This window comes from Hylobates moloch, unplaced genomic scaffold, assembly GCF_009828535.3.
Source record: "Hylobates moloch isolate HMO894 unplaced genomic scaffold, HMol_V3 SCAFFOLD_1, whole genome shotgun sequence".
Classification (NCBI taxonomy): domain Eukaryota; kingdom Metazoa; phylum Chordata; class Mammalia; order Primates; family Hylobatidae; genus Hylobates; species Hylobates moloch.
The window spans coordinates 55,835,373-55,858,977 of record NW_026652276.1 but is presented as its reverse complement, the minus strand read 5'-3'; the positions used below and the strand labels follow the sequence as shown (position 1 = coordinate 55,858,977).

Genomic DNA, 23,605 nt, shown 5'->3' with positions numbered 1-23,605 from the left:
AGCCGCTCCTCGCTACCCACTATGCTCTGCGACATCGACCTGTCGCAAAGGCCGCGTTTGCGGGGCGAATGAGCGACTCGCTTTCCGTGCGGTGCGGCGAGTGAGGCCCCGGTCCTCCTCCTCGTCCTGCCGCAGGGCCAGAACCCCTGACGGTATTCAGCTGCGCTTAAGTCTGGCCGGTGTCATCTGTCCCCGCAATGCCCCCCAAGAAACAGGCTCAGGCCGGGGGCAGCAAAAAGGCGGAGCAAAAAAAGAAGGAGAAGATTATCGAAGTGAGTACCCACCCCTCCCCCACTCACGCCGCGAGCCCTCCGGAAAGCCACTTCCCCGCTCCGAGCTTCCCTGGGAGCCGGCTGGCTTCCTCGGGCCACGTGTTCCTCCCTTAGGCCTGTGTGGCCCACTGCCCCTTCTCCAGCCCCTGATGACGATAGCTGTCTCTCATTACTATAGTGACGCTTCTGGCGCCCCCGCACCTGGGCTTTGCCTCTCCGCCCACACGCCCGTGTTCCCCCACCCATGCACCTGAGTGCGAAATGACCCCTCGGGACTGGCACAGGGTTTTATCCTTCGCTAGTCCTCTCAGAATTGAGGAGATTTTCCAGGGTTATGTGTGAAGAAATACGCTGAACGGTCTCGGGCCAGCGTCTTTCTGGAAGACCGACTCATGACGAGTCTTTGTGTTCCTTATTTCTTTACCCGTCACCCAGGGGTGGTACTGTTAGCTCTTTCGAACCAACAAATTACGACTTGGTGGCTTTTTCGATCCACCTCTGAACTGTTTAAAGTCCGATAAAGAATGGAAGGACTTTCCATCACAACCCAGGGTCTTGACGCAGAGCTTGATACTTACATTCTGAAGTGGATTAAATAGAACAACGCCTTAAAATAGGTTAGGTTTCAGTGTCACTAATTGTGTGAAGTCCCGTAACCCAGTTTGAGATATATATGTGTGTGTGTGTGTATATGTGTGTGTGTATATATTCGTTTAACACATTGAGCCTGTAGCCCTTTAATGGCCAAGGAACGCTATTGACGTTCTTACATGTTGTGCACTTGTTTTCCAGCAACTGAATTGAGTTTCCTTAAAAGATGAACCATATTTGACATTACATAAACATACCATACAGACCCCAACGAGGTATTTCTTCCCTCGATTTCTGCTGTTAACCCTCCTCATAATTAAATAGGACCTCTTGTACTTTGGATATAATTAGAAAAAGCCATGACCATTTTACCGCATAAGGTGTAAAGTCTGCTCATTGGATTTAAGAAAATGCTTAAGAATTTTGGTATCTTTGGCCAGGTTCCAGCTTTGAAGCAGAACTGGTATTCTTATTGCTAATTTGTACAGTTTAAAACTGTTATGAAGTACTATAGCCAGACACTTAAAATATTACCTTCACATCTGTGTTTTCTATTACCTTATTTGAACAATCTGGATTCGTGGCACTTAGGTAAATTTCAGGGATTGCTGATCGGATGGCATTCACTTTTATGAAAACCAAGGACATTTTAGGGATGTCGTTTTCCTTGAGATTGGACCATGGTACGAAGTAAAACTCCCATTGAAATTAAATGTTATGTAATAATTTAGACAATTTAAATTATCCTTCGTGCATTGTAGAGCTTTCTCTATATCTAATTGTTTTATTTTTAATTGGTAGGACTAGTATTCTTATAAGGAATTATGTGTGAAAGTTGTTTATAGTATCCATCAACTTTTAAAATGATGCATATGTTATGATTCTAGTCATCTCGTGACAAAATTATTTTTTAGGTAAAGAGAAAGCAATTTTAGTTTCAATAATGAAGGTATCTCCAAAGAAAAATGCAAAATAAGACAACTGCACTTTTTAGCTAAAAATATTAAGAACAACAAAGTGGTGAAATTAAGCCTGATTTTGTGTTTTCCACGTTTAATATATATGATTTTTTAAATTTATTTTTGTTGAGGTATGACTTATGTAAAATAAAATGTACGGGTTCTAGATGTATAGTTCTGTGTGTTTTGAGGAATTTATTCACCCGGGTAGCTGCCACCCTAATTAAGACTTGAAACATTTCTGTCACCCCACTAAATTTGTGTTGTGCCTCTATTTAATTCTTTCCACACGTGCAGCCACTAATTTTTTTGACAGGATAGATTAGTTTTTACCACTCTAGGAATTCATATAAATTATACAGTAGGTAGCCTTTGTGTCCTTCTTTTTGCTTTCACACCACGCAGTGTTTTTGAGATCCATCCATGCTGTATATGTTTCTAGTATGTTCCTTATTACTGAAAAGTATTCTCTTGTATGGGAATCATTACAATATGTCACCTTTTGTGTTTAGTGTCTCTCTCTACTTGGAGCCAAAAGACATTATAATTGACGCTTGAAAAACAAACTTAGGATACCAAATTGGGTTAGAGGCAGTGTTTGTTAAAATCTCGGCAGCCAGAATGGATTATTTTGTGGCTAATGGAGTCATCTGTAGGGACCTTAACCTTGGGGCATACGCTGAGTTGGCATGAGAGTGTCCAATCATCTGTATACATTAGAGCTACAGGATAGGTATCATTAGGGGATCTGGGTGGTATGTCTATATTTCTCTGGGAAGGACTGGTCTTGACTACACCCTCAGGTAATTGCAGTTGTTGAGCTTCTTGCTTTTGCTGAATATGCTTGCATTTTGCTTTCTTGTGTTTTGTGCTATCATTCTTTAACCTAACCTGCAGTACCGTTGGATGTATGTCTTTGAGGCCATTTCTTTCTGAAGACTGAGATTTGGGTATGGGATCTTAGTGAACAAGATGTTCATATCTTCCATTTGTTTCTCAGTGATCGTAGTTTGTTTCCTTTGTTTCCTTGCCTTTAAGAAGGTCCCCCTAGCCTGACATCTTGTAATCTAGATGTTCTTTTATGTTCCGGTCCAGGGACCTGATGAGCTTTTTCAAAAAATACTGCAATAAAGTTTGTCAGACTCATGTGCAACATTGATATTTGCTACTATTGGAGAGGTACAACAATATTTTGAATTGTAGTGTTAAGTTACAGCATTTGTGAAATTAGATTTATAGAGACTATTCTGTTCAATTCAGCCTGGTTAGGAAATGATATAGTCTGCTTCATTATATATTTTAAACTTCCCTAAAAGCCTAGCACGTCTCAGTGACTATTCCAGGAAGATAATTGATCTCTGTAACTGTTATAATTTTGGAGGGGGAAATACTACTTTTTTATAGTCTGTTTTGACATATAAAGACTGATACTTATTTCAGAATCTGGTTAACTTTGGGAGGTTTTATAGCTGTATGACCTGAAATTCTAAATTGCTCAAAATTAATAGTTAACTAAAACATGTATGTTTAAGCAGCACTTTTCAATAGACTTGAAAATAATGGTTGCCCTACCGACCTCCTTCCTCTTCTGTACCTGTTCTGCTGCCCCCTCTATGGACCCTCACTGTGGAAAAATCAACATGCAGGTTTTGGGAACTCTAAGGAAGTAAAAGAGACATCAGATAGCATAATTTAATGAAAGGAGCACTAGCTTTGGAGTCAGAGACCTGGGTTTGAGTCCCATGTTTCAAATTACTAGCTCTATAGTTTTAGACAAGTTACAAAATCTAGCTGGAACACAATTCTCATCTGCGAAATGCAGCTAGTTCCTGTGAGTTAAATGAGATAATACACGTAAAGTGCCTGCCATATGGTGTATATATTCAGTAAATGGCAGCTATTTTTTGCCTATTTTGATAGCATATTATAAATAAAAACTAGGGGACATCAGACTGATCTGCACAGTCTATACAGTGCTTAGTTCCTGCCCATTTTTCAATATTCCCTCCATTTTTTTATTTGCCTCTTCAGATGCCCCAGAACTTTATGAATTGATTTGTATTAATACTTTCCAAAATGAATATGTCAAACAGGATTATGGTTCTGTTAGAAATTAACACATTAGTCCGAAATGGCATATACCATTTGCTTTCTTACAACTAAAATTTAGTGACAAATGGAGTCGGTATTGAGCAATAGAAAGTTTGAATATGGAAAGGGAAATAATCTTGGGCTTAGGGCAAGCAAATAAAAGATACCCAGCTAAGAACTTGTATGAGCAAGGAAATAGTAATAGGGACCTATAGAGACAGGATCTAGGTGTTGTGAAGGATGGAGCAAGAGAAATTGGTTGCCAGTGTAGAGCAGCTACCAATAGCCAAAATCAAATGTTGATTACTTGAAGCTGGATTAACCAGTTGCATAATATATATTGCATGATGGACAACAAAAATACATTAGTGCATTTGGGAGAAAACTAATGAGGTGAAACAGTGACAGCCTCTGCCTACCGGAATGTCCCAAGAGATAGACTCCATTATCTTGGAGCACTATTCAGTGTTGACCTGCCCTTCTGCTGCTTCCCTTTTCCCAAAGGTCTTATTTAAGGAGTGGTGGCTGGCCAGTAAAAGGAATGGGATTACTTACGGATGGGAGGGGAGTTTTAAGTGAAGCCTGGAATTTACTGAGTGTTAAGTCTCTTGGAGCCTCAGGGAGTCATCCTTTTCTTTCTAGACTCTTCTGTATTCATGTCCCAAGTTGTCTTCTGAAACACACATAAACACGCAGTTCCTTTACTATCATGTTAACTTTTGGGACCTTATTAATCCAATGAGGACCATTGTTCTCCTAGTTTTATTTTAACTGTGGTTTGGGGTTGACTGTAACCTCCTTTTTTTCTGCCTTGTATTTCGGGTTGATCTTTAGGTAGGGCTCTGTCCTAAACTCAGGAAGAAGCCTTTTTGAACTTCTCCAAATTGCAAATCATTCTGTTTTCAAGAGGTGCTATTGGTATCTCAGATCTGCAGTGTGATATTTAGAAAGCTTATTGCGCACCAACCAGCCCAATAACTTAATGAGGTTTCTCTGGGAAGTAGTTTATTAAAAACTGTAGAAAGAACAAGGAATTTGCTTGGAGTGAAATATACCTAGGTTCAAGTATCATCTGTCACTTAATAGTTAACATTTACTGGCCCAGACAAGGTTCTCGGTATTTTGGGGAGAAGGAGAGAAGAGAGACAAGCCAACTACAAGTGATAAATATACTAGCTCCTTTGATTCTCTCAGTGGGATATATATTATTACCCTTTTTACAGTTTTGAAAACAGGCATAGAGATTAAATAACTTGCCCAAGTTTACTAACCTGGCAAGTAACTGTGCCAGGGATTCTAACACAGGAAGTCTGCCTCTAGAGTCCTTGCTGCCTCTGGAGTCCTTGCTGTCCACCACTGTCTCTCTGAGGTAAATCTTTTAACTTTCACAACAACCCTAAGTGAGACTCACTTTCCAAATAAGAAACTGTGGCAAAGAGGGTAATTTACCCAGCTCTGTTTCTGATTAAAATTTGGGCAGTCTGGCTCCAGAGTTTATGCTTCTAAATCTTTGCACTATACAGCCAGCCCCTTATTAATGACTTAACTTCAAATGAATTTATCATTTCTGAGTTTCTGTGTATCACAGAATTGTTGAGAGGATTCAATAAAGTATATATTCAGGGGTTATGTTTACGTTTAGTGAATGCTAGATAAATAAGTGTCTCCTTTCTCTGTGGAAAAATGTTAATTTCTGAGCTCTAACTTAGAGGTGAACACAACTCACTTATTTTCTCTTTAAACTGGTTATTTATGTGCCAGAGCAGGGTAATGAAACCCGATTTTTTTTTTTTTTCTTCTGGGATCGGGAGTTTATACACCTTTACCAGAAACTGCCATTGTGAGTGCTTTCTTTTCTTACTGGCCAGGTCCCCTTAGGGGACATTTTTCTTTCCTAAGTCTATCTGGCAGTATCTACTTTGCTATTTGGCCTTATTTATTCATTGTTTCTTCTCTATAGTTACAGATGGAGCATGGGTTGAACCCCAGTTTATTTTCTCTGGCAGAGCACCTGTAGATGCTATTTAATCCTGATCATATTTTTTTCTAGAGCCTCCTGTCCCTCCCGTGAGAGCTCACTTTTTGTAAAGGAAAAGTATGGCATTTTATACTTCGTTGCTGCACTGTATTCATCTGTATATATCACATTATGTTGACGATCTTTCTTCAAATTGAATTGAGTGTTAAACTTTCTTTATAGAAACAAGCCATCCATAAAAGGCTCAGTGCAGAAACATCCAGCTTGTTTGTGCTTCCTACCTTTTTTCATACACATAGGCTGTAGAAAATTCATGTAGAATTTTGTATAATACCATCTTGGGATGTTAAATCATGAAACAAGCATTTAAGTAGAGGAAAGCACAGTTTTGGTATATGGATATAGATGTCATGAATAAAGAGATATTTCCCAATGAGAGATAACCATTTAGAAGCAAAACTCTCTGTACTTTTTTGTCTTAAGACTATTGAAAGATCTTTTACTGATTTTGAGGTTGCTGTAAACATTATGTCATGTTGGATGTTTCTAAATACTAATTGTTTTAGTACTGTTGTTTTCTTTTTCTAGCTTGTCCACATGGTGGTATTTTGTATCTATTATTCTTTCTACTCATTATTACTTTTCCTTTCCCTTAGAAATAATAGCAAAATAAAGGCTATAAAATGGCCACTTGTTTCATACTAAATGCCACTCAGAGGGTCTCAGATTACTTTGAGAAGACGTTTTTGCCTCTTCTTCCTCTCTAAAACCACCCATAAACAAGAGACTGAGAAAGAAATACAAATTCTATTTTGAAATTAGAAGACGTCTGTAATCTTGAACCTCAACATATGAAGATTGGCAGCAGATGGATGAGTTGGTAACTGACTTAGAGCAGAGCGGTTATGTCTGAGTGCCTGTCTAGGAGTGTGCCTGTAAGAAGCAAGTGCATTTCCTCTGCAAAATTATGAAAAAAAAAAACCTCAACAATGGGAAGCACTAGGTAATACAGAAGGCAAGAGGCTGAAAACTAGAAGTTAAAAGTGTTAGGAGTAATTAATAATTCTTGTCTACTACAACTCAGCCAGGTGACTACCTCTGCAAGAAACAGGAGGGGTCTTCTTGGAGGTGGGAGGTGGTGGGGAACAGGCCTCTCTGCTTCTGGAATACTAAGCACAGAGGAGGTGGGATGTGAGCCTGAAAATGGAAGCTAGTAAGTCTGTACAGTAAACTGAGACCCCTTCTACCTGCTCTTTTCTCCTGTTTACAGTTAGACTTACTGCCCTCCCAGCTAGAGGATCTTTCTCCAGAGAACCAGAAAAGACCCAGAAAAAATATTTCAGATATTAGCATTTGGTTATTTCTTGTCAGGCTTGTCACACATTCACCTTAGGGAGAAGCTCACTAGTCAAGCCTGCTATATGAGTTTCTTAGGGCTGCTGTAACATGACTACAAACTGGGTCACTTAAAACAACAGAAATGTATTCTCTCAGAGATCTGGAGGCTAGAAGTCTGAAATTAATGTCAGCAGGACCATGCTCCCTCCCTCTGAAGACTGTAGGGAAGAATTCTTCCTTGCCTTTTCCTCCTCGTTTCTGGTGGCATCTGTCCAATCTGTCCATCCTTGGCATTCTTTTTTTTTTTTTTTTTTTTTTTTTTTTTTGAGACAGTCTCGTCGCTGTCGCCCAGGCTGGAGTGCAGTGGCTCCATCTCGGCTCACTGCAGGCTCCGCCCCCCAGAGTTCACGCCATTCTCCTGCCTCAGCCTCTCGAGTAGCTGGGACTACAGGTGCCCGCCACCTCGCCCGGCTAATTTTTTGTATTTTTAGTAGAGACGGGGTTTCACTGCGTTAGCCAGGATAGTCTCAATCTCCTGACCTCGTGATCCGCCCGCCTCGGCCTCCCAAAGTGCTGGGATCACAGGCGTGAGCCACCACACCCGGCCAGTCCTTGGCATTCTTTGGCTTATATAGCAGTGTCACTCCAGTCTCTCTGCCTCTGTCTTCACATTTCCTTCACTTCGTGTCTGTGTGGTCCTTATTAAGGCACCAGGTATTGGATCTAGGGCCTTCCTTAATCTAGTATGATGTCATCTTAACTCATTACATCTGTGAAGACCTACGTCCAGTAAAGTCAAATTTATGGTCAGGTGGAGTTGAATTTTGGGGGGCATTCCAAAATTCAGCCCACTACAGATCACTGCTCCCCTCCACACACACACTTGTTCATACTTGTGCAATGGATTCTATATGTTTTTGTACTGCATACTTTTTTTAATGTTTTTCTCCCCCCAACCCCATACTGCATACTTACTAAATATGAGTAGATAGCCAAGGATCACCATTAGTGCTTAGCACATAATGAGCATTCCATAAGTGATCGCTGCTGTTATACTGAATATTACCAAGTTACTGTATTAATATTCCAGATTTAAAGAAAATGTTGCTTTTAGTTTACATACTTTTAATATTTCCATCTTAGCAATAACTAGGAATATATACATTTCAGTAGTTTGATTTCTTTATTAAATTTGTTTTTGAGAGGATAACATTTATTAACTAAAAAACCAGTCCAGAACTGAATGTGTCTTCCTCTTCTTATGTAGTAGTCCCAAAAATGTGTTCAGTATTGTATAACCTCTCAAGATACTCTGAGTAAAAATGGATTCTGCTACAAAGGAAGATTTGGAGGTGCTGCATATTATATTCCCTCTGATAAGGGCTGTAAGATACCTTGTGCTTAAGAGTTAAGAATCCTTTTAATCAAGCATTTTCCTAAATGTATTTAACTATAGGACTTTTTTTTTTTTTTTTTATACTTTAGGGTTTTAGGGTACATGTGCACAATGTGCAGGTTTGTTACATATGTATCCTTGTGCCATGTTGATTTCCTGCACCCATTAACTCGTCATTTAGCATTAGGAACTATAGGACTTCTTATCCCAGTGTAAGAACTTTGCACATCCCATAGAACTGATATCCAAAACATGCTTTAGAAAAAGCTTCATAGAAGCTGGAAACTATCATTTTCAGCAAACTATCGCAATGACAAAAAACCAAACACCGCATGTTCTCACTCATAGGTGGGAATCGAAGGAACACTTGGACACAGGAAGGGTAATATCACACACCGGGGCCTGTTGTGGGGTGGGAGGGTGGTGGGAGGGATAGCATTAGGAGATATACCTAACGTAAATGACGAGTTAATGGGTGCAGCACACCAACATGGCACATGTATACATATGTAACAAACCTGCATGTTGTACACATGTACCCTAGAACTTAAAGTATAATAAAAAATATATATAAAAAATAATAATAAAATTTTAAAAAGCTTCATAGGATAACAGGTTTAATGATGATAATGGTGAGTACGTATTAAATTGTAAAGAATCTGGGTGATGATTTAAGGTCATATATTGCCTTGACTTGATGTTTAGTGTTTTGCATGTTTTTATGTTAGTAAAGAATAATTAGCAATAAATACAAGAATGATTTTTAGATATCATTGGAGAATATATATGGTAACATAAATTGCTAAGATATTTCTGTGCTCTTTCTCATGTAGGACAAAACTTTTGGTTTGAAGAATAAGAAAGGAGCAAAGCAACAGAAGTTTATCAAGGCTGTCACACATCAAGTTAAATTTGGTCAACAAAATCCACGTCAGGTAAGCAATTTAAATTTCCATATCTTTTTATAAATGTAATATTAATATAGCCTCTGTTTCAGATAAAATGTCTGGTATTATTATATAATTGTATTTCAAAACAGAATCCTACTTGAAATGTTTTTGCACCTTGGCCTTCCTTACCAGCAGTACCTCTTGGATATTGTCCAAGCCATTTTGATATGGCTCTCATTTATTCTAACAATGATTGCATGCCGTTCTACAGTACAGGTGTGTTATATTCATCCATTTCACTATTCATAAGTGATCACTTTGTTTCCAGCTTTCTGACACTAAAACCACCTCTAAAAGAAATACAGGAGTTCTTACATGTGTTTGTGCTTTTATTTCTGTGACATAAATTAGCTGGTAACAGACTCCAGATCAAGGGAAATGGATTTCTAATTTTAACATTATAAATTTGCCAGATCACTTTCCATAGAGGCTGTAGTACTTCACATTTTCATTTGTAGTACATGAGCAATAGATACTAAAGTTCTTTTTAATGTGTTCCAATCTGATAAGTATAAAGTGATATCTTGTTACATTGTTTCCCTCGCTATTGGAGAGTATCTTTTGTATACTTGCTAGCTGGGTTGGCACTTCTGTGACTTCCCTACTGAAATTATTTGCTTTATTTGTTGTCTTTTTCTTGTCAATTTATGAGATACCTTTTGTCTGCATTGCAGATGATTGGTGATATTTCAGTTATGTTTTGCCATGCACCAATTTTTAACTTATATGTATATATAGAGTTTAATATTGCTAGATACATTGCTAGCTTTTTAAAAATACGGTTAAAAGGTCTCCTCTGCCACTGGATTCTGCATTTTTTTCCTAGATCATTTCTAATTATTTTTATAGTCTATGTCATATGAATGTATTTTATGTATCTTAAAGTTCTCACTCTGTTGCCCAGGCAGGAATACAATGGTGTGATCTTGGCTCACTGCGGCCTCTGCCTCCTGGGTTCAAGCCATCCACCCGCCTCATCCTTCTAAGTAGCTGGGACTACAGGCGCATGACACCACACCTAGCTAATTTTTGTATTTTTTGTAGAGACGGGATTTCGCCATGTCACCCAGGCTGGCCTCACAATCAGCCTGCCTTGGCCTCCCAAAGTGCTGGGATTACAGACATGAGCCACCATGCCCAGACTAAGTTTGTTTTCTTTTAAATGAATAGCTGCTTACACCAGCATCATTTATCCCACTGAAATACCACTATTGACCTACAGTCATAGTCATACATTGTTTACTAATGTGGATACAATCTGAGAAATGTGTTGTTAGGCGATTTAGTCACTGTGCAAATATCATAGAGTGTACTTACACAAACCTAGATATTACATCCTACTACACACCTAGGCTATATGGTATAGCCTATTGCTCCAAGGCTTCTAACTTATACAACATGTTACTGTACTGAATACTGTAGGCAGTTGTAACACATTAGTAATGATTTGTGTATCTGAACATAGAAAAGATAGAGTATAAATATGATATTATAACCTTACGGGATTACTGTCATATGTGGTCCATCATTGACCTAAATGTCATAAATCTGTGCTTGACTGTACATTAAAGTCTCAAGGCAAGTCTTTTCCCCAAAATGGTATACCTTTTCTATTTTTTCCTGGTTGTTCTTAGGCATTTATTCTTTCAGATGAATTTTAAAATGAGTTTATCCATTGGCAACTCATTTGAAAAAAATGTAGCCCCTTTTTTTTTTTCAGCTTCTTTAGACCTCTCACTTCTAAAGATTTCATAGACATGGATCTTTATTTTTAAAGTACATTTTTCCCACCATTTCTATCTCCTTTTCATTAACTTCTGGAAACACATTTTTGTAATGTAGGAGAGAAGGCCTACATCTCCTAATGTAGGAGAGAAGGCCTACATCTCCTAATGTAGGAGAGAAGGCCGAGGCTGGCAGATCAGCTGAGACCTTGCAGTGAGATAGACTTGGGTGTGAATCTTCCTACCTTTTTTGTTACATGATCCTTAAATAGCAACCCTGGTCTTTATCTGTATTGTGGAAGTGCAGTTATTTGCTGGATTCTTCTGGTGGTTAAATAAGAAAATAATGTTAATTTCCTGGTGAATATAGATATCAATATGTAAGAAGAACTCACTTTCTTCACTTAGCCCCTTTTTCAATCCTGTTTCCTCTTCCCCAACTTTTTCTTCTAGTGGGAAGTGTTTTGAGTGGTGATATCAGAATTCATAAACCTGGGAAAGTTATGAAATGTGTGTGCTGGTAGTTAGCTTTGATAGTATTTAATATTATATTTTTGATACTTGCGTGGATAACTGGACTTTTATCTGTGAACATGGGGTACCTACCCATCATATATAACATCAGAAATGAGCAGTAGTGCTGCTCTTAGAGCTGGACAGGAGGTATCCTGGTCTAGGCCCTGTAATATATGTGTCTTCTCCAGACCGCTGTCTCCCCTCAGGTAAGGAGTCACTGAAGCCAAGGGGATGTACACACCCAGATTTTGCAACATCTCTTCCTACAACAGTCAGACCCTGGTTTATCTGCCTACAAAGGCCTCTCCCCCATGCCCATCTCTGTCCATTGTGCTACCAATATGTCTGAGGTAGCCAAGAGAACAGTGTACGCTAAGGGTTTGAACAGAGCCTGCATCCATACCTTTTCTTTCCTTCCTTCTGCACCTTTACCTCCCCCTACACCCAAAGTGGAATGAAACGGGGTGGGAAGAGGAGAAAAAAGAGCCCAGGGCTAACTCTTCTGTTACTGCCATGCTTCAGTGTGGAACTCCATGGAGTCTGAGCATTTTAAATTTGAACCTGTCCTTCCAGGACATAAGGTGTATTTGTCGAGTAGGGTTACAGACCACATTTTATTCATCATGAACTTGATTTCTAATTTTAAATATTTAGATAAATGGCTTGTAGACCTCCATTGTATTCTTGCTCAAACATTGCCCCACAAATGTTTGAGATGGGCCTGATGAGCAAATGATACTTCTATTAAAAATAAAGCAACTTAAATTTTTTCTTTCAAAACATTTTTTCTGTTTAAACACATCCACCACATAGAGTCACATTCAGGATTTGGGATGTCTTTGACCTAATTATAGCATTTGGTCATTCCTTTCTTGAAATTTCCTCTTTCTTAAACACATTTTGTCCTGGTTTTCTACCTTCTGCTTTGATGTTTCTAGGTCTTTTTATTGGGCTTTTTAGGTTCTTTTGTCCCATTTTATATTGATTTTCTTCAAAGAAGTGTCCTTTACTCTTGCCACTTTTTTATGCTCTTCTTAAGTAACATATACCCAAGGTTTTAATTATTATCTGTAAGCTGCTATTTCTGAAGTCTTTATCTCAAAGCAGACCCTCTCTGATTTCAGTGGAATCAATATGCATATCCATCTGCCTTCAAAAGAGCTCCACCCAGATGCTCTGTAAGCATCTTGCACTCTATATGTCTAAAACTAAGCTCATCTTCACTTCTTACCCTGAAACCTGTTCCTCCTGTATTCCCTGTCTTGTTTAACAGCACTAACCATATACATGATAATCCTAGATTCCTCCCCCTTTATACTTCATGTTCAGTCACAGTCCTAACAGCTCTGTCTCCTTTTCTCCATCCTCACCAGTAATGCTCATTTTAAGCTCTCGAGTTTTATTGTGTACAGCAGTTGCAACAGTCTCTTGCCTTTATTCTTGGATTCCCAATCCATCCTCCACAAAACTTGCCCTCTTGATATTTTATAAAATGTGACCTGAACTTGTTATTGGGTTACTTTAAACAGTTGAGTGGAACTCTGTTCAATCTACTGATACAATCTAAGCATCTTATTGATGTTTCTCATACTTTGTTCCTCTAGTCCCTGTAACTTTGCATTGGCTGGCTCTTTCTGTATTTCTTTTCTTGCCCATCAAGAAAAACTCATCCATAAGGCTATTGGCTCAATTTAAGTTTCTCAGGTATATGGGCATTCTTTGTTCCCAGAGCACTATATACTATGTTACAGTTGTTGACATGTCTGTCATCCTGCTAGATTCTGAGCTTCTTTAAATAAGCATCTTTGTCTTTTCATTGTATTCTCTGTCATCTAACATAGGACCTGACATATAAATGTTTGGATGAATCCTCTAATCATATTAGGTATGTAAATCGTGTGCCTGGAACTATGTTATATGTCATGTTTTGTTTTGAATTGTTTTGTTTAATATCCTACATTGACCTAACCCAGTGTTTTTCCATGAGGGCACTATATAGGTTTTTGGGGTGGTATAATTCATTACCATGTGGGACTGTACATTTCAGGATGTTTGCTTCTCTCATCTTCAAAATGAACCTGCACATTTCTGGGGAGTGGGTTGTTTTCACAGAAGAATATTGCAGGTGAAAACTATTTGCTAAAAATGCTGGGCATGTAGTAAATGCTTAATAAATGCTTGTTGCTGTAAGCTTTTGCTTTTAACTAGGCATGGTACCATCATTACAATTTTGTTTAATAGTTTAACCACAACATTGAATAGACTCTGTAAGGCCATTGTAACACTGATGTTAAAAGGTAAGGACTATAAATATGCAAGTGTCTTGTTATGGTAAAGCTAACTTTGTAGTAAAAACAATTTTGTAAACAATCAAATTTACATTTTAAACCTGGGAATATTATAGGTAGCACAGAGTGAAGCTGAAAAGAAATTGAAGAAGGATGACAAGAAGAAAGAATTGCAGGAGCTAAATGAGCTGTTCAAACCTGTAGTTGCTGCTCAAAAAATAAGTAAAGGTAAACTTAAAATTTCAGAAGTGTGATTTTTTATCAAATGTAGTTTATGCTAAAAACTATTTATTTTGATGTTTATTTTCTTTTGATAATAAGACAGTTGTGTCTGCAATGAAAATGTTACTCCCTTCATCAAAATTACCTATGTCAGTGGGTTGCTTATGGTTCCTCTGTGTATGTTCACATCTGTGTCATTGTACAGCTAAACTGCAGCCATGCACCCCACACTTAAGGCAAAATTAGTAATTTAACAGACTGCTAATTGATTTATAACATTCAGTCTTTGGTAGTAGGTAAGCAAAGCCATAGTTGAATAAACTGTACGTCCCAAGTTTTTGGCACTATTCTGTCATGTATGTTCATTTCTTTTTTGCCTCTTTTTTTTCTTTTTTTTTCTTTGAGATGGAGTGTAGCTGTGTCACCAGGCTGGAGTGCAGTGGTACCATCTCAGCTCACTGCAACCTCCGACTGTCTGGTTCAAGCCATTCTCCTGCCTCAGCCTCCCGAGTAGCTGGGATTACAGGCACGCACTACCACGCCCAGCTAGTTTTTGTATTTTTAGTAGAGACGGGGTTTCATCATGTTGGCCAGGATGGTCTCGATCTCCTGACCTAGTGATCTGTCTGCCTCGGTCTCCCAGAGTGCTGGAATTACAGGCATGAGCCACCATGCCTGGCCTCCTTTTTGCCTCTTTCCCTATTGACATCAACTTGACAAAGCCTGTGGAATATCCTATGTTCTTGTTTGGTTTCCCACTCTCTGCCACCTTTCATAGTCAGAATAAAAGAAACAAAAGTAGACACAAAATGCTACAAAAACAACTTTAAAGAAATGTCTTGCTAATCACCCATAAGTGCCGTTTTCCTCTCACATCAGTGAATGGAAAATAAGTTAACCAAAATTAATCATATTTCAGGTAGAATGTATACTTTACAGCCTGGCAGATTATAATACAAATACCATATGCCATTTGACATAGGTGCAGATCCCAAGTCTGTGGTATGTGCATTCTTCAAGCAAGGACAGTGTACTAAAGGAGATAAGTGTAAGTTCTCCCATGACTTGACTCTGGAGAGAAAATGTGAAAAGCGAAGTGTTTACATTGATGCAAGAGATGAAGAACTTGAAAAAGGTAATTTTTTTAAAAACATTCTCTTAAAAATAAATGTTTAATACTTTCAGTTTGCTACTAAGATATTTATTAAATTGAACATTTCAATCTTAATAGACTATTTATAAAGAATAATTAATTGGGTTTATTATTTTTTATAAAATCTGAAAATTACCATAATATGCCCTTTAAGTAAATGAAGATACTTTAAAAAACAGTGATTTATTTTGGATTTGTCTGTCACCCTTTCCTTCAGTACTACCTGCTCATTTGTCCGAAGTACTTAGGAAGCTTTGGTGAATAATTTTCTTTTTTTTTTTTTTGAGACTGAGTCTTGGCTCTGTTGCCCAGACTGGAGTGCAATGGCACGATCTCAGCTCACTGCAGCCTCCATCTCCCAGGTTCAAGCAATTCTCCTGCCTCAGCCTCCTGAGTAGCTGGGTCTACAGGGCCACGCCGCCATGCCCAGCTCATTTTTGTATTTTTAGTAGAAATGGGGTTTCACCATGTTGGCCAGGATGGTCTTGATCTCCTGACTTCGTGATCCACCCACCCTGGCCTCTCAAAGTGCTGGGATTACAGGCGTGAGCCACTGCTCCGGCCTTGGTGAATAATCTTAAAGCTATTTATTTCTGCCTTTGGTGTTTTAAGAAAACCGTGAGGCCAGGAGCAGTGGCTCATGCCTGTAATCCCAGCACTTTGGGAGGCCAAGGCAGGAAGAATCACTTGAGCCCAGGAGTTCAAGACCAGCATAGGCAGCATAATGAGACCCCATCTCTACAAAAAAATAGAAAAATTAGCCAGGCATTGTGTTGCATACCTGTAGACCCAGCTACTTGGGAGGCTGAGACAGGAGGAATTGATCGAGCTCAGTCAATCAAGGCTGATTGAGGGAGGTTAGGGCTTCAGTAGGCCATGATCATGCCATCACACTCCATCCTGAGCAACAGTGAGACCCTGTCTCAACAAAAAGAAAAAGAAAAATATGTTAAGCCATGAGTCTTATAACAGCAATAGTGTCTAAGGAGATATGTGTTGTGGAAGTAGTAGATAAAATTACAGTATTTAATTTTCATTTCTTTATTTAGATACTATGGATAATTGGGATGAGAAAAAGCTGGAAGAAGTAGTGAACAAGAAGCACGGTGAGGCGGAAAAGAAAAAACCAAAAACTCAAATAGTATGTCCTTTTCTTGAGTTGCTGTGATATTTATCATTAGGGAGAATTATGTGGCAAGGTATTTGCTACTATTTTCTGTTAGATTATTCTGTAAGTTCCTGGAAAATTTGATTTCATCAAGATAAGGTACATGAAGCTTTATTTTTGGAATTTACAAGTTAGATTTTATAGATTCTTGTTCAGAAATAGCTGAACAAGAATAAAACTATGTTACTAAAGTCCTTTAAATGCCATTTTCTGAGGTGAACTTTCTCAAATATGGATAAACAAAATTACATATCCAAATAAAAATCCCTATTTTTTTGCGTAGAGTGGAAAGAGGCCTGTTAAACTAGCCCACTTAATAATGTATTTAGTTTTAATAGGGATAGATTAATTTTAAGGTTTAAAATATTTCTACATATGAATTCCAAAATGAATTTTTGGTAGGTAGTGGCTCTAATTCCAGGAAATGTACCTTTAAAAATTGGTTCTTTATGTCTCAGACTTTGCGCAGTTACGGTGAAAAGTCTTGCTGTGCTAGAATAATTCTAAATACTACATTCATACATATCTGTTATGTTTGTTGTTGGGGACGGATACTGTTTGTTAATTTTCTCTTACTTGCAAAGCTTAATACTTAAGGCTTAAATACAATTGTATCTTCTATCCATGTGGTGAAGGGTCACTCTCTTTTGTGTTCCTTTTGTACCTTGCTCCTGTATACTGCTTGTGATTCGTTTTTATTTAGGAAAGATCAAACCAAAGAAAATCATTTATTCTATTTATTTTATTTTTGAGGCGGAGTTTTGCTCTTGTTGCCCAAGCTGGAGTGCAATGGCGCAATCTTAGCTCACTGCAACCTCTGCTTCCCAGATTCAAGAGATTCTCCTGCTTCAGCCTCCCAAGTAGCTGGGATTACAGGCATGTGCCACCACGGCCAGCTAATTTTTTGTATTTTTAGTAGAAGAGTTTCACCATGTTAGCCAGGCTGTTCTTGAACTCCTGACCTCAGCAGGTGATCCGCCCGCCTCAGCCTCCCAAAGTGCTGGGATTACAGGTGTAAGCCACAACGCTTGGCCTGATTTTATTTTTTATAGCTAATTGTATATTCTGATTTGGGGGCGTATATTTACAAAGGGTAACTGAAACAAGTAAGTCATTTTTGTATGATTTAGAATTTAGAACAAATGGAAGCTTTGTACAGATTCCCCTTTAAGGGAATTTGCCATTGTTTTAAGTATTTTAAGATAAACTTCTGTTGCATTTCTGCACAGAATAGAGGCTAGACAGAGCACTCTTATGTGCAGAAATGAATAGAATGTACTTACGTAATAGAATGTACTTGTGTATATACTTGTTCCATATACTTAGGCATTTACCTTGGAAATGGCCTACACTGAGCCACCGCTTGTGAATAATATTGTCTCTATAGGTGTGCAAGCATTTCCTTGAAGCTATTGAAAACAACAAGTATGGCTGGTTTTGGGTATGCCCTGGAGGGGGTGATATTTGCATGTATCGTCATGCACTTCCTCCTGGATTTGTGTTGAAAAAAGATAAAAAGAAAGAAGAGAAAGAAGATGAAATTTCATTAGAAGATCTAATTGAGAGAGAGGTAACTGATATCCTTTTCCTACCATAAAAACTGAAAGCAGTATTTATTGTGAAATTCTAATACTTACCACTTGGGGGCAATAGCCGTTTATGAAAGGAAAAAAAAAATATTGTGATCTATTCCCAAAGTTGCCCTACTTTAATTATTCTTATGTGTGTAAAATGTTAACCTAGCCATAAACAGCCCATCATGACATTAATTTTAGGATTGTGAAACAGTTTTTTAAGTACTAGCTACTGGCTTATCAAATTGGTTCTGTAAGATTGAGTTACTAAAAATGCTTAGTTCTCAGATTGATTGAATTTTTGTAGTTTTAGATTTTTCGCCCTGATATCTTTTTTCACTAGTGTATTAGTTATTAACATACGTATGGAAGAAGACAACACTCTAGTTTTTAAATTATATGTTTTATCAGCTCTGGACTCCAAACACTCACTCTGCTTATAGAAGGGAATGAGTCTGAAGAAGATATTCAGCTACTTGTTTTTGGCTCCATACAAAACACAGTTTTATTCTATGAAAATTTTGAGATTATTATAAACATTAGATTTAGGGTTGCATATTAAGAACTATATCCATTTTGCCTTATTATTTAGTGTCTCACTCAGGTTTTAACATACTATAATAGAAAATGTAGACTTCAGAGTCAGGTATATTTGAGATGGTTTGTATACTGGTTCTGACACTTGTTAGCTATTCATCTTTGGTAAATTCCCCATTACCCTTTGTTCACTTATTTGTGGGGATCAGTGCATTAGCGTGTATAAAGCATTTAATACCTGGCAAGTGTTCAGCAAATTTTTTGTTCTATATATTTATTATTTGATTATTGGCCCTGAGGAGCAGGTGTTTGTTTGTTTGTTTGTTTGGTTGGTTGGTTTTATTTCTCCTCAGGAACACAAATGAAACTTGGATATTGTTATGGTGCTTTTTGTAATATATTTATTATTTTCAGCAATTGATTCATGTTAAAACAATTTCTTATGACAAGTTACTCATCTTCAATGTTGAGAAGAAATCTAGCTCAGAATAATATATTTTTAGTGTTTGTATCTCTGGATACTCATTTTGCTCATTGCCATGTAAAGTAAAAAAATACTTATTTTGGTTATTTAAATGTAATATCTTCAGGATAGTCATGGGCAAGGAATTAATCATATTAAGAGAAAACTGCTAGTAAGCACTATTTGAGGTGACTTCTGTGGAAAAAAAATTAACTCTTTATCATTGCAGCGTTCTGCCCTAGGTCCAAATGTTACCAAAATCACTCTAGAATCTTTTCTTGCCTGGAAGAAAAGGAAAAGACAAGAAAAGATTGATAAACTTGAACAAGATATGGAAAGAAGAAAAGCTGACTTTAAAGCAGGGAAAGCACTAGTGGTATGTCTCAGACTCACCCAAACTGATTCTTTATTCTTCCATTTTCAATTTCTGTGTCATGCAAGATTTTGTCCCTATTTCATCAGTGACAAGGAATGTTTAGATTTTTGTCCTGAGTTGATATATTTGCGTGTCTGAATAGATCAGTGGTCGTGAAGTGTTTGAATTTCGTCCTGAACTGGTCAATGATGATGATGAGGAAGCAGATGATACCCGCTACACCCAGGGAACAGGTGGTGATGAGGTAAGAGGAAGCTTTGTGCCTCATCTCCTTATGTTAATTGAAAGAAACAATAGAAAATACCGCAACATGGTTAAGAGCCACCAACATCAGAGCCACAGTGCCTGGGTTCAAATCCTTACTCCAACCATGGGAAATTAATCTAGGCCTCCACCCTCATCTAATATGGATGTAATGATTATCTCTACATCATAGAGAGTTTGTGAGAATTAAATGAGTTCATGAATTAGTAGTTCTTTATACAGCTTAGGACAGTGCCTAGTATGTGGTTGAGTGCTATCTGTATTACCTGTAAAAAGTATGTTTTGTCCTCCCTCTAAAAGAAAAAGTTATTTTTTGTTTAATATTTTATGCTTAAAGTTATGGGACAAGCACACTAATTTAAAACTGCAATGTAGGGAGCATGAGACAATAGCACAGTCATTTGGTTGTTGACAGATTTAGTAATAACAGATAACTTAGTGTTCATTTTTTGTGTACTTACAAAATTCTGGCCTCTGGGTTGAAAGAAAAAAATCGTACTCTACATATAAAAATGTGATGGCAGAGGAAGAAGTTTCATATACCACCTTGCTATTCTTTTTAAAAGAAGTTTAGAAAAAATAATTTTGACAAAGATCTTTTGTTTTTATTTTTTATAGAGACAAGGTCTGGCTTTGTTGCTCAGGCTGATCTCAAACTCCTAAGCCCAGGTGATCCTCCACCTCGACCTCCCAAAGTGTTGGGATTACAGGTGTGAGCCTCCACACCTGGCCAGTAATTGGTCTTTTGTTTTCACTTGGATCAGTGATAATTTTAGCTCATTAAGATAAAAGTCAGGAGTAAAAGAAAACTGTTCTTATTTGTAACAACTTTCTTTTCTATATGTTGTTAAAGGTTGATGATTCAGTGAGTGTAAATGACATAGATTTAAGCCTGTACATCCCAAGAGATGTAGATGAAACAGGTATTACTGTAGCCAGTCTTGAAAGATTCAGCACATATACTTCAGATAAAGATGGTAAGTATGCTGCTAACTTTTGCCTGATTTTAAGAACTAGGAAGTTATCTAAAGGGGGTTATACTAGGCTTGGCAAACTTAGATGTGTGCAGGTACCAGATTGGTAACATAAATGTGTGGTTTGACCATAAGTAAAAGCAGTAATAAATAGTGAAAGGCTGTAGACATGAGCAGCTGGGTGTATATTAAAATCATTAATGGAAACTAGAAGGAGACAAAAATGAGCTTGGAGTTAAAGTCAGTGAGTTCACTTTGGGACCTCATGAGTTTGAGATTTTTTGATTATCAAAAGTGCACTGTCTAGGATATTGTATAGACATGAACACCCTGCAAAACATCAGTGTTTTGGGGTAGGTAAAAGAAGAAATGCTTAGGAAAGACATTGAGAAGGTCAGAGAAAAATTAAGAAACAAGTTTCCGAAGAAGCAAGTAGGATGAAAAAGAATATAAATAAGTTACTAGTTGTAACTGGTTATAGGAATAGGGTGCCAGTTTCACTGAGACTGCAGTGATAACAATGAGAAGAAAAATGAATACAGTCCTCTCTCTCTTAATGTTTAGAGGGAAGACATGGTCATGGGAAGGGCTTTTTAGGATATGGAAAACCTAAATGTATCTGTAGCTCAGAGGAAGAGGATCTGGTAAGGAGGAAAAATTGATGATAAAAGATTAGTTATAGAAGCAAGACATGAAAGTATAAATAATGAGTTAGGTATGAGAATAGAGGGAAGGCTGTCTAGGATTGTTGGTATAATTTATGTCTAATTGTGCCTTGAGTTAGGTACTTGAAGAAAGGGGTAAAAGTTTGGCATGCTTGCTCTGGGAGAAAACGGCAGAAGAAATGCCCATTAAGGCAAAAGCTGAGACAGAAAAGGCTGAACCTTATTTTTACAATAAAAGCATGCAAGCTGTAACTTGAAAAACCAGCTTGCCCTCCCAACATCTGAGAGTGTTAGCAAACCACTATCTTGCCAGTATTCAGATTGACTTGCTCTTTGTAGTAGGGGCTTTGGTGACAATAGGCACAACTGCAAGTAATTCAGAGATTATAAAATTCCCAAGACTTTGTCATCAGAGATGTTTGAAATAACTAAAATCTAAATTAGGCTGTTAAAAAATGTCTGTGTAAATGTCAATGGCACTGAACAAGGCAGCATTTTTTTTCTCTCAGTTATTTATAACCTATAAGGAAAAGTAGCTGTATAGCACTATGTTGTTTTTTTTTAACAATTTGATTACATGATGAAGATTTTCTGCTGTCATAATCACAGCATTACAACAGCATGATTTAAATACTATTTGCAAAACCAAAAGCCAAGTAGCTGCTTATATTACAAACATTTTTTTGGTTTTCATAACCATTTATTCAAATAAAATATTATATGGAAATTGACTATTTAAAATCTAATTGCTAGGTCATGTAGGGAACACAGAGGTGTAGAAGATTGATCCTGCCCTCAAGTGTATAAACCATTAAGCAGTCAAATGTCTACAGTGAAAAACAGTATTTTATAGTAGGTATAGATAATTGGCACAAATAAGCTCAGAAAAGAATGATCAGTTCTTGCTGGAGTAATTCTAGGGAAATGGCTTTCATGGAGAAAAGGAAAAGAGGAAGTGTAGTATCAGTCTATGTTGTCTATTGCTAATGCGGAATGGTGTTTTCTGCTTCTACGCCTTACTGATTCCAGTTTTTATTTTTAGAAAACAAATTAAGTGAAGCTTCTGGAGGTAGGGCTGAAAATGGTGAAAGAAGTGACTTGGAAGAGGACAACGAGAGGGAGGGACCGGAAAATAGAGCCATTGATGCTGTTCCTGTTGATGAAAATCTTTTCACTGGAGAGGATTTGGATGAACTAGAAGAAGAATTAAATACACTTGATTTAGAAGAATGACACCAAACACCTTGCTGAAAAAATTAAGTCAGCTCAGCATGAGTTGAAATTGACTACATTAATTTCTTTCCAGCTAGAATCAACAGGACGTTTATTTCCTATGCTGATTCTGGAGGAGTTAACCTCCTGCAAAAAAGGAATATTGTCCCTGCGTCTTCTCTTCTGACTTTGGCTACATCTCATAGTAAGTTCAGAGTAGTTCATGATAAATTGAAAATATAATGGTCATTGCAGAAAATGATTGATTGTTGTAACTGTCCACCCAAGTAAGAAGTGTATCTGCCTTTCCATCTTTTGGTTTTCATTTGGGCATGTGCTATTACCGGAAGCAACAAACTTACATTTAAAATACCCTTCATTTGACACAGTTTTTAATGAGTGATTTAATTTCCTTTGTATTTGTATGTTTAGAAGACTGCCTAAAACATGAGCACTGTACTTCATAAAGGAAACTGCGTATGCAGATTCAGTATTGTATATCTTTGGACAATTAGATGGACATTTAAAATGGAACTTCTTTTATCTGACAGGATCAGCTACAATGCCCTGTGTTAAATTGTTTAAAAGTTTTCCCTTTTCTTTTTTGCCAATAAAGTTGTAAATAAAGACCATCATACATTAAAATCCAAATATGGGCCTTTTTTTAAGTTTTTCTATGAAAAATTTAACATTTCTAGCTTGAGGATTTTAAATACCTGTTATAGTATCACATAAGGCATGTTTTCTTAATATTTACTACAGAAGCATCCAGAGTACTTGACAGTACTACAGTGAGTTTAATAACACAAATACTAAGCTTCCAAAAAGAGACTATAGGAGATGTTATATAAAAGAGTAATTTCTGAATTGATAGAACATCAACCAAATTAAACA

General features: G+C 37.5%; 1 protein-coding gene across 1 annotated transcript; it reads left to right on the top strand.

The window, feature by feature from the left end:
• The first annotated feature begins 42 nt into the window (after positions 1–42).
• Positions 43–23,362, top strand: ZC3H15 (zinc finger CCCH-type containing 15). Its single transcript, XM_032755203.2, has 10 exons — positions 43–272; positions 9,459–9,560; positions 14,220–14,331; positions 15,308–15,460; positions 16,528–16,619; positions 18,034–18,216; positions 19,450–19,596; positions 19,739–19,840; positions 20,714–20,837; positions 22,542–23,362. Exons 1-10 carry the CDS (start codon positions 198–200, stop codon positions 22,730–22,732), a joined length of 1,281 nt encoding a protein of 426 aa, XP_032611094.1. The 5' UTR covers positions 43–197; the 3' UTR covers positions 22,733–23,362.
• The last annotated feature ends 243 nt before the right edge of the window (positions 23,363–23,605 follow it).

Excerpts from the sequence above, each read along its gene's own strand:
- ZC3H15 (XM_032755203.2), top strand. The coding sequence starts at position 198 with ATGCCCCCCAAGAAACAGGCTCAGGCCGGGGGCAGCAAAAAGGCGGAG. Across the intron at positions 14,332-15,307 it reads TGCTCAAAAAATAAGTAAAG|GTGCAGATCCCAAGTCTGTG; the intron begins GTAAACTTAAAA and ends CATTTGACATAG. Across the intron at positions 19,597-19,738 it reads AAGCAGGGAAAGCACTAGTG|ATCAGTGGTCGTGAAGTGTT; the intron begins GTATGTCTCAGA and ends GTGTCTGAATAG.